General features: G+C 49.0%; 1 protein-coding gene across 1 annotated transcript in view; it reads left to right on the top strand.

The window, feature by feature from the left end:
• The window catches only part of PGS1 (phosphatidylglycerophosphate synthase 1), a 54,749-nt gene that overhangs the window by 19,622 nt on the left and 17,889 nt on the right, over window positions 1-17,238 (top strand). The window contains exons 2-3 of the mRNA XM_006869654.1: window positions 4,607-4,679; window positions 4,948-5,296. Of these exons, the coding sequence (XP_006869716.1) occupies window positions 4,607-4,679; window positions 4,948-5,296 (422 nt within the window). The remainder of the gene's footprint in view (window positions 1-4,606; window positions 4,680-4,947; window positions 5,297-17,238) is intronic.

The raw sequence follows: 17,238 nt of genomic DNA, 5'->3' as shown, positions 1-17,238 counted from the left end.
ACAGCGTCTCTAGGAGTCGGCATCGGCTCAATGACAGTGCATCTTAGGTTTAAGAAACCCCTGTTTTGCCAATCCCTCTTCTCAGAGGACAGAAGCCTGCCTTATACCTGAAAGGGCGGGAGTTAGGGTTAGTTTAGGGGGGAGGGCATCAAGGACTGAACAAGAGGAACAGCCCAGTGGGGAAAGATTATTCCAAGGGAGAAAGAAGATCAGAAATGAACAGAGGGGCTGCCCATCCCAAAAGGTGGTCCTAAGCTTTGAGATTTGCAAATCAATTAGAAAGCAAGAAATCTGAAAAGCCCCCACCCCCTCCCAAGTAGGTCAACCCACCATTTGCTCCCACCCTGGGAGGGAGAGATGCACACAGGGAGGCTCCCACCAGCATGAAAGCTCCTGAGTTGACCCATCAGTGCCACCTGTTCATTCCTTCAGTACTTCATGTGGGACCCTTCCAGGTGGCACACCCACTCCCTGACTCAGAGTCCTCTATGAGCCATATTTTGGGTGGGGGCTGACAGGCAGACCAAACGCAGCAACAAACCAGTAAAAAGTTTAGATGAATTAAGTGACAAAAAGAAAATAAAGATGTGTTCTTAGGGTCTAGGAAGATGCTTCTGGGGCAGGGGACATTCGGATGAAGCTAGAAGGGTGAGTGCATCTGGAGCAAGAGGCTTCGAGGCCGAGCAAACACACAACTCATGTCTATTTCTTGGAGCCAGAGTGTGTGTGGTGGTTGTTGTCCAGCAGGCCCTGGACTCATGCACCACAGAATGCAAGGAGACCACATCTTGCCCCGTCCCCGTGATTGGCTATGGATGGGCCCACTGAGGGTGTGGAAGAAGGCAGTGAGATTGGCCACAGGGATGCAGAGGGAGAGGGGAAGGGAAATAGCCTTGGCTAGAGGAGGTCCTTCTCCAGTGGACCTCCTGGTGTGGCGTGTGAGATCAGCACTGGACAGCACAAGGTCAGCGGTTCAAACCTACCAGCTGCTCCTTAGAACACCAACTCAACAGCTCTTCACAACAACAACAAGAAGAGATGGTAAGGTCATGGGGCTGGTTTCGTCTCATCTTTCATGTGTGGGTGTCTGAACCTCTTAGTGTTGCCCTAACAGAAAGACTCCATGTGGGTGGCTTTAAAGAAACAGAAACTTATTGTCTGGCAGTTCTGGAGGCGAAAAGTCCAAACCTGGGAACAGGCTGTGTCCACTCCCAGTGGGCCTCTCGCCTGGTTTCTGGTGACTACTCTAGGCAAATCTGTGGTACAAAGTGTTGAAGAGCAAAGATATCAGCTTGAGGACTAAGGTGTGCCTGACCCTAGCCAGGGTGTTTTCAATAACCTCATATGTATGCAAAAGCTGGACAGTAAATAAGGAAGACCATAGAAAAATTGATGCCTTTGAGTTATGGTGTTGGAGGAGAATACTGAAAGTGCCATGGGCTGCCAAAAGAACCAATAAATCTGTTTTGGAAGAAGTGCAGCCAGAGTGCTCCTTGGAGGCCAGGATGGCCAAATTTCGTCTCTCATACTTTGGATATAGTGTCAGGAGGGACCAGTCACTGGAGAAGGATATCATGTTTGGTAAGGTAGAGGGTCAGAGAAAAAGAGGAAGACCCCCAACGAGATGGATTGGCCAAGTAAGTGGCCGCATCAATGAACTCAAGTGTGGCAACTATAGTGAGGTTGGCTCAGGATCGGGCAGTGTTTCGTTCTGCTGTGCATAGGGTTACTATGAGTCGGTACCAACTTGATGGCACCTAACAACAACTCTAAAGCAAATGGAGCCCTGGTGTAGCTCTGTAGGATAAGCACTGACTGCTAAACCCAAGGTCAGTGGTTCAAACCCACCAGCTTCTCCTAAAACAAAGGGATAAGCATTGGACTGCTAACTGCAAGGTCGGCAGGTCAAGCCTAGCAGTGCGTCTCTCTGGAAACCCTGTAAGGGGGTCACTGTGAGTCAGAACCCACTCCAAGGCATTTAACAACAACTCTAAATCTACGGTGCTCTTTGGTGTTCCCCAGCATTTGTTTTCCCCATGTGTGTTTATTTTACTCTTTTTATAACTCAGAAATGATCCGCTTTAAGATCCACCCTATTCTGGTAAACTCTTACTCGCATAACAAAGAAAATGCCAATTCCAAACAGGACCACATCCACTGTTAATAGGAGTTAGGGTTTCAATACATATCTTGTTGTTGTGTAGCCTGGAGTCATTTCCGACTCAAAGCAGCCCTGGACAGGGCTTCCAAGGCCATAAATCTCTGCACGAGCAGAAAGTCTTGGCTTTCTGAGTGGATGGTGGACTTGGATCGCTGACCTTGTGGTTAGCAGTCCAGTACTTATCCTACAAAGTCACATATTTTGGGGGGACCCAGTGCAATCCCTAACAGTGGGCTCCATTCCCTGTAAAGCAAGAGTGTGGATCTAAGGACATGCTGACAAGTGTCCATGTAGAATCGAAATCAGAGTCTCTCCTCTCTGGAGGCAGAGGTGGGATGGCCGGCCTCTTTGTCCCTCTTGAATCTGCGGACAGCCTGGAGAAGAGGGGCCTTCCGCTTGCATTGGCATGGTTTCCCCTCAGGGGGTGAATCACAGAGGATGAGGCCTGGGCCCTTGGCTCAGGATTTCCTGGTATTTCCTGCTTCAGAGCAGCCTGTTATCTGGGGCCAGGGTCCACTGTGCTCTGACGTCAACTGGGCTCCCAATGAATGGCTTTCCTTTTCCGTTTGGGAAGACATGATGTCTGTCATCAGACTCATCGACCCTATCTTTCTAACCCTGGTACTTCCGGTTTGGGAAGGAGTGAATGGGACAAACGAGAAGGCAGGAGGTGTGTTAGGGCATTCTGGTTCAGGGTCATCCAGGTCATCCAGGTGGGGACCCACGAGTTCCAACAGCAGGAGTGGAGTCTGTGTCTGGTAGCTCTCCAAGCACCAGGGCTAACCTGAGCTACCTCCTCATCCTCTTCACTAACTGTGGCAGATGAGCCTTCCTGTCGTGTCCTTGCATCCAGTGAAAATGGTGCTCCCGCACTGAAAATGATTTACTGTTTTTTGTAGCTCTAAATGGAGTCCTGGCGTGGCGCTGTGGGTTAATGCGTCAGACCACAAAAGCTGGTTAGCTTGAACTGCAAGGTCGGCAGTTCAAGCTCACCAGCTGCTCCTAGGAAACCCTATGGGTCGCTATGGGTGGGACAGCACTTAAATGACAACAACAAATGTATGTGACCTAGGGCCGAGCCCAAGTTGCCTCACTCTGGTTCTGGATCTACTTCAAGTGAGCCATGAAGGCCAGAAGCTTGGTGTGTGGTATCCCTTCTGTTTATGTTTAACAAAACAAATTCGGACTCACAGGGACCCTCAAGAGCAGAGCAGAACTGGCCTTCCAAGGCCTTCCAAGGATGTAAATCTTGATGAGAGCAGAATGCCACATCTGTCTCCTTGGGAGCAGCTGGTGAGTTTGGACCACAGTTAGCAAGCCCAGTGCTTAACCCTTGCCCTACCAGGAGTCCTTCATGCTTAACACAAATACTCGCAATACCTGTTATTATCACTTAATGGAAGATTGGAAATTCCCAGTGCTTTGACTTGTATCTCATTTAATGCCTCACACAGCAAAACACAGTATGCTTACCCAAGCTTCGAGGTATTTTCATGATGACCAGAGTGCTCCTCTGGCCCACACAGTCCTCACAAGTGAAGTCATGGTGGAGTGGTATTTTGTAAAGTGGGACCTTGAAGTGGGTGGTCTCACTCTAGTTACTGGAAGTTAGGAAATCTGATGACTCACCATTTCTAACTTGGAAGGGTGGAAATGAATACAGTGCCACTTTGTATCTGTAAATCTCCTTAACCTTAAAATAATTTAAAACTTGAACTCAGTCTGAAATACTCATTGGTTGTAAACAATCTGGAAATCTTGATATAGACCAAATAAACAATGTTAACATTTGGGTGTATTTACTTTTTAGTCTATACACACACACTCTTTCTTTCCAATTTTTAATAAAATGAGAAAAGCTCCAAACGATTCTACCCTTTGGTAGTTGGCTTTTTTTTTTTTAAACCTAGTATGTCATTAAACATTCTTATGCAAAGTCATTTTTCTGGACGTCCCGGATGCTCCATTATTTAACCAATTCTCCCACTATTGACTGCTTCCACATTTTTATTTTATTTTATTTTTATATTAACAACACTGCTGAGATGCACAGTCTTCTAGAGAGTTTGTAATTCATTTCCTGGGGATAAATCAGTCCAGTGAAAAGCTAAACTTGTTGTGTGCAGAGTGTGTCCATAGAGCATACTAACCTCCCAACACTCCCCTGAGATACAAAGGACACAATTGTCTCCTTTCCAGCTTTTCCAGATGTCAGGTTCCAGTTTCTGGGGTCCAGCCTAGGAGCCACATACTGTTAACTATCAGAACCAATAGCTGTCCTGAGTCTCAGAGCACTGCGTTGTTTTCCTTTTGAAAATTTGCTAACAGAAGTGAGCTTCTTCAGCGTAGTTGTCTATTTGATGACAAAACTGTGCATTCCTTGGGGCCAGTGACAGCTGGTGTATCTGGGCATCCGGAATTGAGGGCGCCTCCCTCATTTCACAGGGTTCTGTGGAGGGCACCCTGCCAGTCGCAGGTGCTGGGGCTGACAAGGTGAAAATTGGTTCCCCTGAGTTTGGTGGGGATTTTCAATGGCTCAGCGCAACTCAGTGACTCAGGCGTGAACCCAGTTTTGTACAAACCTAACTAACACCTTAGGTGTGTGTGTGGGGGTGTGTGTGTGTGTGTCTCACCCGATGAAGTCGAGCCTGGAAAAGTGGTCCCCACTACTCATCACTACTGAGTAGGAGGACAAAGTAAGGTGCTTTTGGTTTCTCACTGCACCCTTTCCTGTGACCTGTAACGCGTGCAGGTGTAAGGCCACACCTGAACACACCTCCCTGCAGCCTACAAGGCCATAACGTCCTCCTTGGCGCGACAACCACCTCACCACCCTACTCTACAGAGGAAACTGACACTCCGACACTCCGCACGCCCGCCCCCTGCACGCCACACCCCCAAACCCTGCCACTCGGTCTGGCTCCCGCGCACGCGCACGGCCGCGGTGTCCATGTGCTCCGTTGTCAATAAAGTTTGTGCAAGCCGGAAGCGGAAGCGGCGAGTCTCCATGGCGGCGGCGGCGCCGGTGTTTTGGAGGCGGCTGCTGGGCCTTCTGCCGGGCCGCCCCGGGCTCGTCGCGCTCCTGGGCCGCCTGTCCGACCGTTTCGGCCGGAACCGGGACCGCCGGCGCAGGAGGTGAGAGGGGCGGCCGGGCAGAGGGCGCGGCCGCCACGGCCTGGGTCCCGGCCCCCCGGCCCCGGGGCTCCGCTCCCGAGGGCCCCCGTCTCTGTGCCTTGCCGTCGGCCTTCCTGAGAGCGGGTGGGCGGCCCGTCTCCCCTGCCCCCCGCGCGCGGCCACCGAGCCTCCTCGCGCCGCGCCCGCGTCCCCTTGAAAAGAGGGGCAGTGTTTACAAGTTCGGGTCTTGACCTGGAATCCCCGTGTGTAGGCGTTGCAGGGTCTGCTCTCGGTTTGCGTTCCCAGGGGTCTCGTGAAGAAATCGCTCTGGGCCCTGGGGTGACTTGGGCGTGATTCAGACAGAAATGGGGAATCTGCCGTATTTCTCACATCCTGGCAGCCGGGCCATGAAGCAATCCTGTTTCAGGAATTCAGGCCTGGGAAGAGGAACCTCTCAAAGCTTTTCTAGTACTTTTCAAAGGGGCCTGTGTTCTGGAAAAGTACCCGAGCGTGTTATGTAAATGTGAAGTAGCCTTTGAAGCAATTTGCTCAAGCAGTGGTCTCTTAAAAGTAAACATTTGCTGAGAACATGTTGAACTAAGAGGTCTGCTCCTTTTCTTTTGTTTTTGAACATTTTCTTGGGTTTGAGTGAAAGTTAACAGACCAAGTTCCACCCAACAGTTGATACACATTTTGTTTCGTGACATTCCTTGCAATCCCCCCGCCCAGTATAACAGCGCTTGTCCTGCTTCCTCCCTGGGCCCCCTGAATGGAAGTTTGCCTGTCTCTCCTGCCCCTTTTGGCTTTTTGAACTTTGGTTTTGTGCAAATGCTGCCCTTCTGGTCTCGTGGGATTATCATTCACCTTGTAGACCTGCCTGTTGTTGATCTCGGGTGGGTTCAGATTCAGGTTTGTAGGGTGACTAAGGGCCCTATTCTTGGGGGAGGAGGTAACCCTAGTTTCTAGCAGACCATTGTTGTTGTTGTTGTTAAGTGCCGTCGAGTCGGTTCCGACCCATAGCGACCCTGTACAGGGTTTCCGAGGGTGTAAATCCTTACGGGAGTAGAAAGCCCTCATCTTTCTCCCGCGGAGCGGCTGGTAGTTTCGAACCGCTGACCTTAAGGTTCGCAGCCCGATTCGTAACCACTACGCTTCTGCTCATTTTATGATACTGAATTTTGTGCTCCATTTTCCACTCACTGTGTTCAAGTTTCTATTGTGATCCGGCTCTGAGCAATCATTGTGGCAGCGCGCATTGTCTAGTCCTAGTCTAAGGCTAGTGAAGGCTGAGGTTTGTGTGCTCCGTTAGTCCTCAGACGAGGAGTTGTTTCCTTGAGTCTTTGTTTTCCTTCTCTCGGCTTTAGACATGAAGAGACCAGCAGTGTATCTCAGCAGGCTGCTGGTATGCCCTGCTGCTATTCTTAATATTAACGGGAGGGGGGAAATCACCTGTGTGTAAATGGTTTTCTTATTAGAGAGACACTTGATCAAAACAAAAAAATTAGTCTTCGGTCTGCATCCTTTAGCTGAGGTTTAGGTTTTTGCAGTGTGCTGCTTGGGTGAGGCTTGACCTCCTGACCTTCAGAATAGTCACGTGTGCCTATTCTAGGTATAGACTGAGCTCGCTTTGTGGGTTATGGCGAAAGAGTTCCAGCCAAAACTTGTCTGATTTAGGGGAACTTTTAAGTTGATAAAATCGGGGGCGGGGGGAGCCGGTGGCTCTTAGAAGCCTCTCAGAATGGCTTTTAAGTTTCGCACGGGTGAACCCGGTGGGGGGGGGGGGCGGGGGAGGGATGTAAGAGAGTTACCGCTCTCCTTTCTGAAATCTGGTGCATCTGAGTGACGGAGAGTAAATTACAGTGGTCACCAGCTGCATGACTTCTGTGTTCTGGCATCAAACCACTGAGACATTTGGAATCAAGTTTTGAAAAAGGTTCAGTTCTAAAAAAGGACGTTTTAGGTGATTTTGTCATTTCCCTTTATGTTTAAACTATGTGATACGTACCTTATTAGTCATTGTTTAACGTTGGAATTCATTCATGACAGATGTTGGAACAGTCTCCACAAATTCTTTCAGAAAGGGCATTTCTCTTGGATTTTTTTTTTTGGGGGGGTTGCATTGTTGTGTGTTGGGGGAGACTAGTCCAAATCAACTTCTCAAAGTCAGTTTTATAAATAGTAGCCCCCTGAGTGCAGTTGGTGGGGCTCCAGAGGTCTTCTTGATTTAAATGGAGAGATCATAGCTGGTTTTCTGCATCAGCAGTTAAACCAGAAACTTAATTTCTGAGACATGAAGTCTAAAGCTTATGGGTTAGGGCAGCGGGCGACTGCTTTGTCTGGCATTGATTGAGTAAGACTGTAGGTTTCTGACGTTCTCTTTGCCTGATTCAGTTTACAGTATTCTCTGATTCTTTGTGTTTGAGGTTATTCATGTTCTGTGGTGACCACTCACCCTCTGGTGGCTGCCATTGTTCATTTGCACCTCCCAATTCCTCATTCCCTGAATGATGTGGTTTCTTGTAACTCTTACAGTCATTGATAATCGTTCTGTGTAGTCATGAGCTACATTATTTTAGGTTTGACTTTGTCAGTCTGACTCAACCTTTGGAGGGTTAGGGAGAGTTCTGATGAGAGGGACCGCTTCTTTGTCTGTAGCGGTTTCCTTTTCGGCATAGAGGTGGCCAGAGAGCAAACCCTACTTGAAATTACTTCTACTTAAGGGTCTTGAAATACTGTTGATTCCTCTCCAGCGTCTGACTTTTTCTTTCCTATCATTGTGAGCTGCTAAGTTCATTCATTTATTCAACGCATTTGACCATTGCTGTCCGGTTGACGCCTACTCCCAACCACCCTATTGGACAAAAGTGAACGGCCTCCTCGGGTTCCCACAGCTGTCATCTGTACAAGAGCAGACATCTTTGCCTTTCTCCCATGGAGTGACTGGTGGTTTTGAAGCGATGACCTTGTGAGGAGCAGCCCATTGCTTAATCCACTATGCCACCAGGGCTCCTCAGTATAGAGCACTGTTATGCTGTGGTAGGACTCCTGGCGTGGCACTGTAGGATCAGCACTGGACTGTGAACCATAAGGTCGGTAGTTTAAACCTATCAACTGCTCCTCGGAAACCCTATAGAAGGTCGCTGTCAGTCAGAACCTGACTCCATGGCACACAGCAACAGAGTAGTGTTTGGTGTAAGAAGGTCGGCACAGCACAGCACCTGGCAGGGACTCCTGAAGTCAGGAAAGCTCCCCAGGGCTGTGTTCCAAAGGAGGCCTAGGAGGAGGCTAGAGGAGTAATGCAGGGAGGAGCGCATGTTCAAGGCGGGAGAGCCAGCATCCTGGACCAGAGGCAGCCCTGAGAGCCTGCACAACTGGCACACTGCCTGCCTGGGGCACTAAGTCAGAGAGGAGCCAGGGAGCTGAATGCTGAGGTTCCCATACCATTCAGAGCAAGATGTGGCAGCAGAAATCGAAAAGCAGGGCTGCATTAGAACCCGGGTACAGGGGGGTAGGGGAGAGTGATGACGGTGTGATGGTTTTCTGACCTGAATGACTAAGACCAAGTTAGAACGGGCCATCCAGGTGGGTGGAGGTGGTCAGGTGACTTTGAAGTGGCTGAGACCCTAGTAGGAAGCGTGTTGGGGAGATATTAGTTCCTAATGCTGAGCTGGCCAGCCAGGCAAGGCAGTACTGCCTGAAGTGCAGAGAAGTATTGCTGCAAAACACATCTCGTGTGTGTGTGTGTGTGTGTGTGTGTGTGTGTGTGTGTGTGTGTCAGGGGCAGGGGCAGGGGCTTCCAACATCTCTGAGTCCTAAGAGGGAAGCAGACAGGTGTCTAGATTTTTCTGTTGTAGTAGAAGGTAAGCATGCTCCTATTACACCTGGGGGTTGTTTTCACTCAGAGGGAGAACCATGCTGATTCTAGAAATGGCTTCTCTGAACTTTCTGAGGGAGGCCTGTTCTCCTTACACACTAGTGGTGGCGCTGTTGTCAGTCAGGTGCCGTCAAGTCGGTTCCAACTCAGCAACCCTGTGTAGGATTTCTGACGAGTGGATAGTGGGTTTGAACCGCTGACCTTGTGGGTAGACGTCCAGTGCTTATCGTACAGTGTCACTCCACAGCATTCTTTATACCTGTAGAATGCATGGTGGGGGGAGAGAGGCTATTTAGAAGCAAAGCAACAGTAGGGTCTGTGTTCCAGCTCATAGTGAGTGACCTTGTAGAGGGTGCCAAGGAGTGGCTGGCTGGTGGTTTCGAACTGCCAGCCTTGAGTTTAGCAGTCCAGGGATGAATGTCTTGGTTAATTCTTTGTGTGCTGGAAAGCAGATCTAAACCAGCATGGGATGAAAATATTTTGGTCGAGAATCCGCTTGTAAACATGTAATCTGACAACCTCCCATGGGCTGTTTCCAAGGCTGCCAGGTGCAGCCCAACCTCCAGCGTGGGGTCAGGTCTTGGCAGGCACTGTAACATTTGGTCTTTCAAGGGTCATAAATAGCTGTAGCTCAGTGGGGCTGTACCATGTTGTCAGAGCCCAGCGGGCGTTGCTTGTGTCATGTACGGGAATCCACGCTCATTTCCCTTCCTGGGGGTTAGGTCTTGTGTTAGTCAGGCGGCCAGGCAACGACAGGAAGTGCGCTGCCTCCTTGTGGGCTCGGCAGCAGCTTTTCCCAGTAAGCACTGTGACTGGGTGTTTTCTCTTCCTATTTTACATGCACACGGGTGTGACCCAGGTGGAGGGTGGGTTTTTCCTAAAAAGTCGTTTCTGAAAACACGGCTGTTGGCGAGTGCCGGTTCTCTTGAGAACGCCTTTCTCTTCTCATCGTTTTGTCCAGATCTGGACGGGATCCAAGCCACAGCGTCCGTTGGCTAACTTAGCTCAGCAGGCCAGCGTGAGGGACAGAGAGCATTGGTCCAGCATTGGTCTAGTGGGTGACATGAGGGACAAGTGTGCCTGTGCCCTGAGTCCATGAGGGTGTGCAGGGGCTGTCTCAGGGTGACACGGTGACCTGTCCAGACAGAAAAAAAAGCCTGCCCCTTGCCCCCCTGAGCCTCCTTTCTCAGCAGGTGTGTGGGGCGGCTTCTTGGTGAAACCCTGCCGAGGGCTGTAGTCTGGCCACGCAGCCTCTGTCCTCCGTCCCCTTTTGGACAGGACGGCCTCCTGGGTCAGCCCCTTGGGGGAATCCCTAAGCCACAGAGCTGACCCTTTACCCAGACCTTGGAGAGAAGGCTGGTCCCATTTCTCTGTAGACTTGCTGGCCGGGGCTGGTTTGATGGAGGGCTTCAGAGTGCCGCTGGGGTGTGGGTCCTACGCCCCGGCGCTCTGAGGGTGATAATGAAGATGGCGCAGGGAACCTGGGTCTAGGTGTGGAAGTTGTGTCCAGGCTCTGTCCTCTAGGTGCAGCGGGGGGACGTGCAGTTCTGCTGGGGGTGTGTTTGAGGGGAATTACTTATATAGATGGTTGGTCCCTGGAGGCCGGAATCACCCTGCAGGAGGGGCTACTGGAGAAGCCCGCAGTGTACATGCATCTTCTGAGAAAATGCTGGAAATTAACCCCCCCCCCCCCACACTCCTTGTGAAGGAACAGTGGCCGGGGGCCCCTGGAGAAGCCCACCATGTACTGCCCAGTGAGCGAGTGGGAATTGCCTGTCCTTCCCTGGAGGCCCCTTAACCAGGGATTGGCAGGTCCCCAGTCTGGTGGCAGTCCCCTGCCTGGGCTGTGGTCTGGGGACCTTTCTAGAACTCTTTCCTCTCGAGGCCTGGGAGTCCCTCCATGGGAACTATCAGCGCTAAACCAACAGGAAGCCAGCAGGGAAAGCCCTGTCCTGGAGGGACACCTGCCCAAGGAGCCCCAGGGTTCTGGGACATCGGATGGCGTCCGTGCCCTCTGAGGCCTCCTGGCGTCTTCTGTTGAGGCCCTGCTCCCTGCTGCTGCTGGCCCCCTGTTCCCCTCCAGACCTGGGTGGGTGGACAGTCTCTCATAGCCCCTCTAGTGCCCGCCGCTGTCCCCCTGTCAGGCATGCCGCCAGGTGGCGATGAGGCCAGGCCAGCGTTTCCTCTTTTCCTGCCCGTAGGTGATTTCTAGTGTGTCTGTCTGTGAGTCGTCCCCCCCCCACCCCCAGGCCTACCATGGTGGGCACAGACTGGTGACGTGGGGAGGCTGGAGTTGGTTCCCGCCCGCTTCTCACTCCATGCGGAACCCAGGAAGTGTTCCTCATCTGCCTTCTGCTTGTGCACTTGAGGCTCGCCTCCTCTGCAGAACTGTGGCCCTGTGTGGACTGACTTCATGACCCTGGAGCTCATGGGTGACACCCGGGATCTGTCCCACTGCATCTGGAAGGTCCTAGGCAAAGCTGCATATACGTATCACCTCCACCATGCTAGGAGCTGAACTGCCCCAGGCGATGTCCAGAGCCCCTCTCCCAGGGTCTAGAAGACGCTGAACGCCGCCTTGTGGTCTCCACCTCAGATAGACTGTTTAATTAAGGACCTGTAGACCTCATGACCCCTGGGGCTTCAAATGGATAGACTGCAGGGCTCAGGGTCTTCCCTGCCCCTCTCCACGGGCGTCCTGGCCTACGGGTGGGGGCACTGAGGCTACCAGGTCCTGTGTGCCATCTAGGCTTCTCAGCTGCAAGCCACTTCCACAGTGAGCGGCCTGCTGAGAAACTGCTGGGCTCCCAGCTGATGCCAGTGCCTGCGGCCATCGCCTGGGATCGGGGGCCTGGGGCTGCCTCCCCTGGAAGAAGCAGGTCTCCTGAGAGTGGCTGTTCTCCCTCACACCTCTCTCCCCCAGCTTCCTGCTTTGTGTTTTTATCTCTCTAGAGAAGGAGTTCAGCCTGCCTGGAGTCTGCAGTCACCGACTTCTTCCAGCCTTGTCCTCCATCTCAGCAGCTTTCTGTGTGGATTGGTTAGGGGTGGCGGAAGGAATCCTTGCGTAGCTTTTCTGCCCTTGCTTGTAGCTGCTCTAACTTTGCTCCCTGACTTTTGTGGAACTTTGGGGCTTAGCGTAGACACCAGCTCTTGAGGTGTTCTCCGGGGATTGCAAAGAGAGCGGAGTGAAGGGAAAATGCTTTTGCAGAGCTTGACCTCCCCCTAGTTGATTCTGACTGCAGGGAGCTTAGGGACAGAGAGCAGCTCCTTAGGGGAGGGGTTTGCAGGCTGTGTAGAAGCTGTCTGCCAAATCTTTCTTTCATAGAGTAGCTGGCTGGTGTGTTTGATCCTCTGATTTTTGGGTTAACAGCCAAATGATTTACCATTGTGCCATCTGGAACCCCAAACTGCTTCCCAAACACCAAAACCCAAACCCAGTGCCATCGAGTTGTTTCTCACTGACAGCAACCCACATGACAGGTTAGAACTGGTCCTTAGGGATTTGGAGAGGAACTCTTTCTGGGAGCAGGCACCCTCATTGGAGCAGCTGGTAGGTTTGAACTGTTGACCTCCAGTTAGCAACCCAGTGCTTAACCTGTGGTGCCCCCAGGGCACATTAAAGTTGGACTTGTTGTTAAGTGCTATTAATGTCTAGTAGGCTCCAACTCATAGCCAACCTGTATGGAGTTAATGAGGAGCTGGCTGGTGGATTTGAACTGCTGACCTTGCGGCTCAAACTGAACTAGCGGTCCAGCCTATTATCCTGCAGTGCCATACCAGGACTCCAAAGTTTGTCTTGTTAGGCTGTCTAGTTAGTTCTGACACATAGTGATGCTGTATAGGGTTTCTGAGGAGCTGCTGGTGAGCTTGAACTGCCAAGCTTGTGGTTCAAACCGACTATGCAGTCCAACCCACAGCGCCACACCAGGACTCCAAAGTTCGACTTGGTGGTGGTAGTGTAGTGGTTATGTGCAATGGAGTCGGAACCGACTCCTAGCGAACCTCTACAGGGTTTCGGAGCCTGTAAATCTTTACAGGAGCAGAAAGCCTCATCTTTCTCCCGCGGAACAGCTGGTAGTTTCAAACTGCTGGCCCTAAGGTTCGCAGCCTGATTCATAACCATTACGCTACCAGAGCTCCTTAAAGTTCGACTTAGAGGTCACTTAAAAATGTTCCAGGGAGAGGTGGGGCTTGATGGCGGCTAGGGTGGAGGTGCAGTGAGGTTCGCTGTCAGCAGTACCACAGAATACCAGGCAAAGCAGATTCAGGGCAGAGCTCCAAAACTTGGGACCACACAGGTAGGAGTATTTTAAAAGTTTGAAGGCTTATAACTAGTGGAACTTGAAGTGGAGGTAAGAAATTGTGTACTTTTGAATCTGCCGGCCTGCAGAGCCAACAGCTTGGGCGAGACCAAACGACTCGACCAAGTGGGGGAGCAGACACACCATAGGAACCTCGGAGCAAAGGTGGATAATACGCTGTGTCGGATTTGCTTTGTTCTGATTTACTGTTTTTTGGTATCTGTTCATTGGCCCCCTACTGTTTGTGCACCTCCATTTTGGTGACTAGAGGGGGTGCCTGAGTGAGTGGACAGCCCCCACCCTTACCCCTGGTGGGTTCTTCTGCCATGCATGCACACAGATACTCTCAGCCCAAGAGCAGGCCCTGAACTTTTTTTTTTTAAATACGGAAAAAGCCAGAATAAGGGGTTTGGAGAGGGAAAGAGTTTAAAAACAAAACAGTCCAAAAATTAAATTAAATCCTGAGGTATAACATAACAACCAACAGTGGCATCTTGAAATCTATCCTAGACAGCTTTGAAGGCAAGAAGCTGAAAGAGGACATTAAAGTCATACATTAGGCTACAGGTTTTTTTTTTCTTCTCTCCCTTTTCTGTGATTATAGACTACAGTATCCAGTCTAGTTTTTGTTGTTATTTTGGTGGGTTTTTTTTGCTGTTTTATGCTCCCCCTTCTATCTTTTGGGAGTCGCTTTCTCTCCCTGTATTACCCAAGAAGAGACAGCAACTGCTGCCATACAGTCAAGCTACAATCATACTCTATAAACCACCAAAATCTAAGCAAGAACCAATACCAACTGCCATATACCAGGAGGCAGACAACACCTGTGAAAGTTACTCTGAGTTAAGCAATAAGAAGAGGGAAAAGGGAAGCCCACATCCTGATCACATCTACCTGGAAGCAATCAAAAAGCATAAAAAATAACAAAACACATACTCAGTTAAGTATTAAAGCCACAGATAAACACTAAACCTGTCCAAGAAGCAAAAGCAGATGACCATATCAGCACATGTCGAGAAACAAGATAAAATGTCTGAGACAAATGACCTAGAGGTAGACCTGGACTCCATTCTGGAAGGAGGGCAGGCCTTGGAAATGCCTGAGAAGGAATTCAGAAAAATTATTATAACATGTTTCAAAACATTTTACAATGGAGATGAGAAAAATCAGGAAGAAGTCAGGAAAGCGCTACAGGAACAATCAAATAAAGTAGATAAGGCATTGGAAACAATTCAAAACCTAAAGAAAGAGGTCCAAACGATCAATAATAGAATGTCAGAAATAGGCAATACACTGAAAGGGCAAAGGAGTAGATTAGAAGAGATGGAAGGCAGAACCAGTGAGCTGGAAGACAAATCTCTCAATACCACTTAGAAGAGCAAACAGAAAAAAGGATATAAAAATCTGAAGAAAGTCTAAGATACATGTTGGACAACATGAAGAGGAATAACTTAAGAATTACCGGCATTCTAGAACAAGAAGAATCACACAAGTCTACAGAGGAAATAGTTGAAGAAATGCTGGAAGAAAATTTCTCTAACATCCTGAAAAGTGAAAAAAGATAAACATTCAAGAAGCTCAACGAACCCGAGGAAGGATAGATCCCAAAAGAAAATCACCGAGTTATATTCAAATCAAAGGTAAGGAGACACTCCTGGAGCAGCTACAGAAAACAGAAGTGTCACATACAAAGGCAAGCAAGTCAGATTAAGTTCAGATCTCTCAGCAGAAACCATGCAAGCAAGAAGGCAATGAGGAGACATATATAAAACCCTGAAAGACAAAAACTGCCAACCAAGAATCCTTTATCCAGCAAAGCTATCAATCAAATACGATGGTATAATCAAAACATTCCATGATAAACAGAAGCGAAGGAATTTTGTCAAAGCCAACCCTGTGCTACAAAACATCCTAAAGGGAATTCTGTGGACTGAGAACCAACAAGAACTGACAACAACCGGAGATTGACATATGTGGCAGCACCTCCCAGAACTAAATTGACAGAAGGAGGAGTCGAGAACTGCCGGGGTCTGACCTCAACATAGTTGTGTTGTTCACGAGTGTTTGGTTCACGAGGAGGGGAGATCCAGCGGCGATAGGGATAGCGAAAGAATACACAGACAAACAGAAGGAGGGAGACAATGAGGCACCCCAAAGCCAGGGTGGATGCATCACTGGTGGGCAGGCTTGGGAGCACAGGCATCGTGGCCTCTGCAGGCAGCAGCTTACTGCCCTGCAATCTTTACTGCATGCCTTCCAACCAGTAATGCACCGCAAGCTTTACTCCATGCCTTCCAACCAGTAATGCACACCTGGGGAGGCTCGGGCCTCTGCTTTATTCAGGGGAGGAGCTTCACACCAAGCAGGGAGGGATCTTTACAGAAGAAGAATGGTATTATTCAAACAAGACAATCTTTAAGATAAGTTAAGCCAGTAAACCTTACTTAAACCAATATTCCTTTCTTCTTTACTGGGTTTAACCTTCACTTGGATCAAACTGATTGAACCCAGGGTGGTCCAAGGGAGTTGCCCCCATTGTCCTTAATCCCGTATTCCCAGAATTTACCACTCCACCCCAAGTGAATATACCCCGGGCAGTTCCTCTCCAGAGCCTCCCTGCTTAATCCCAGTAAACTTGTCCTTGTTCGTCCTCTGAGGAAGTTGTACTGCCTTGGTTCTAGGGGGAAAGTCTTGAACTTAGAAACTTAGGGGAATATTGCATTTCTCTGTGGACATCCAGGGCTCATGTTTGGAATTAAATAAATATGACTAAACAATTTGATGAAAAACAATTTGCTATTAACTGCCAAGTGGCTAGATCTGTTACTCTCAGGCCTATAGGGCCTCAAACCTCTACACAGTCTGCAACAGAGAACAGAACAAAACTATAAGAACAAACTCAGAGAATCTGGGCGGTCAGTCTATGATCAAAACAATTACAATGTAAAAGAAGGTAAACACGTAGGAACAGATATCCAGATGGTGAGAAAGTCAGGTAGATTACAGGATAAAATAGACTGTACTAAATGAAGGGAAAAGTTGATGGACTAGAAGATAAACTCAAAGAAAATGAACACTTCACAACATACCAAGAAAATGAAAATCCAAGAAGAACACAGAAACATTAAAACTCTGAGGAAACGCTCAAGAAAGAACACAAAAAGCATGAACTCATCAAAGGAAGACACACAGAACAAAGCAACAAAACCACACACAAAAAAACAAACAAACATAATGGCAGCAATTGATCCATACCTACCGATAATTACACTGAATGTAAACGGATTAAAATGCACCAGTTAAGAGACGGAGGGTGGTAGAATGGATAAGAAAACAAGATCCTTCAATATGCTGTCTGCAAGAGACATCTCACACACAGAGACAAAAACAGATTAAAAGTAAAAGGATGGAAAAAAATATACCAAGCTAATTGCAATCAAAAACGAACATGAGTGGCATTATTAATCTCTGATAAAATAAACTTTTAAGGCAAAACCCAGCATAATCGATAAAGGTGGACATTATCTCATGATTAAAGGGATAATTGAACAAGATGACATAACCATAGTAAATATCTATCCTCCCAATGAAAGAACTCCAAAAAAATATAAACCAAACTCTAATAGATTTGAAGAAAGCAATAGATGAATCTACAATAATAGTGGGTGATTTTAATACACCACTTTCAAAAATGAGTGGAACAACCAGAAAGAAACTTGACAAAGATGCAGAAGAACTAAACAGCACAATCAGCCAACTGGACCTCATAGATGTGTACAGAGCATTCA

This window comes from Chrysochloris asiatica, unplaced genomic scaffold (assembly GCF_000296735.1).
Source record: "Chrysochloris asiatica unplaced genomic scaffold, ChrAsi1.0 scaffold00132, whole genome shotgun sequence".
Lineage (NCBI taxonomy): Eukaryota > Metazoa > Chordata > Mammalia > Afrosoricida > Chrysochloridae > Chrysochloris > Chrysochloris asiatica.
Note: the sequence above shows the minus strand (reverse complement) of the source record. Positions and strands in the feature narration are given on the sequence as shown.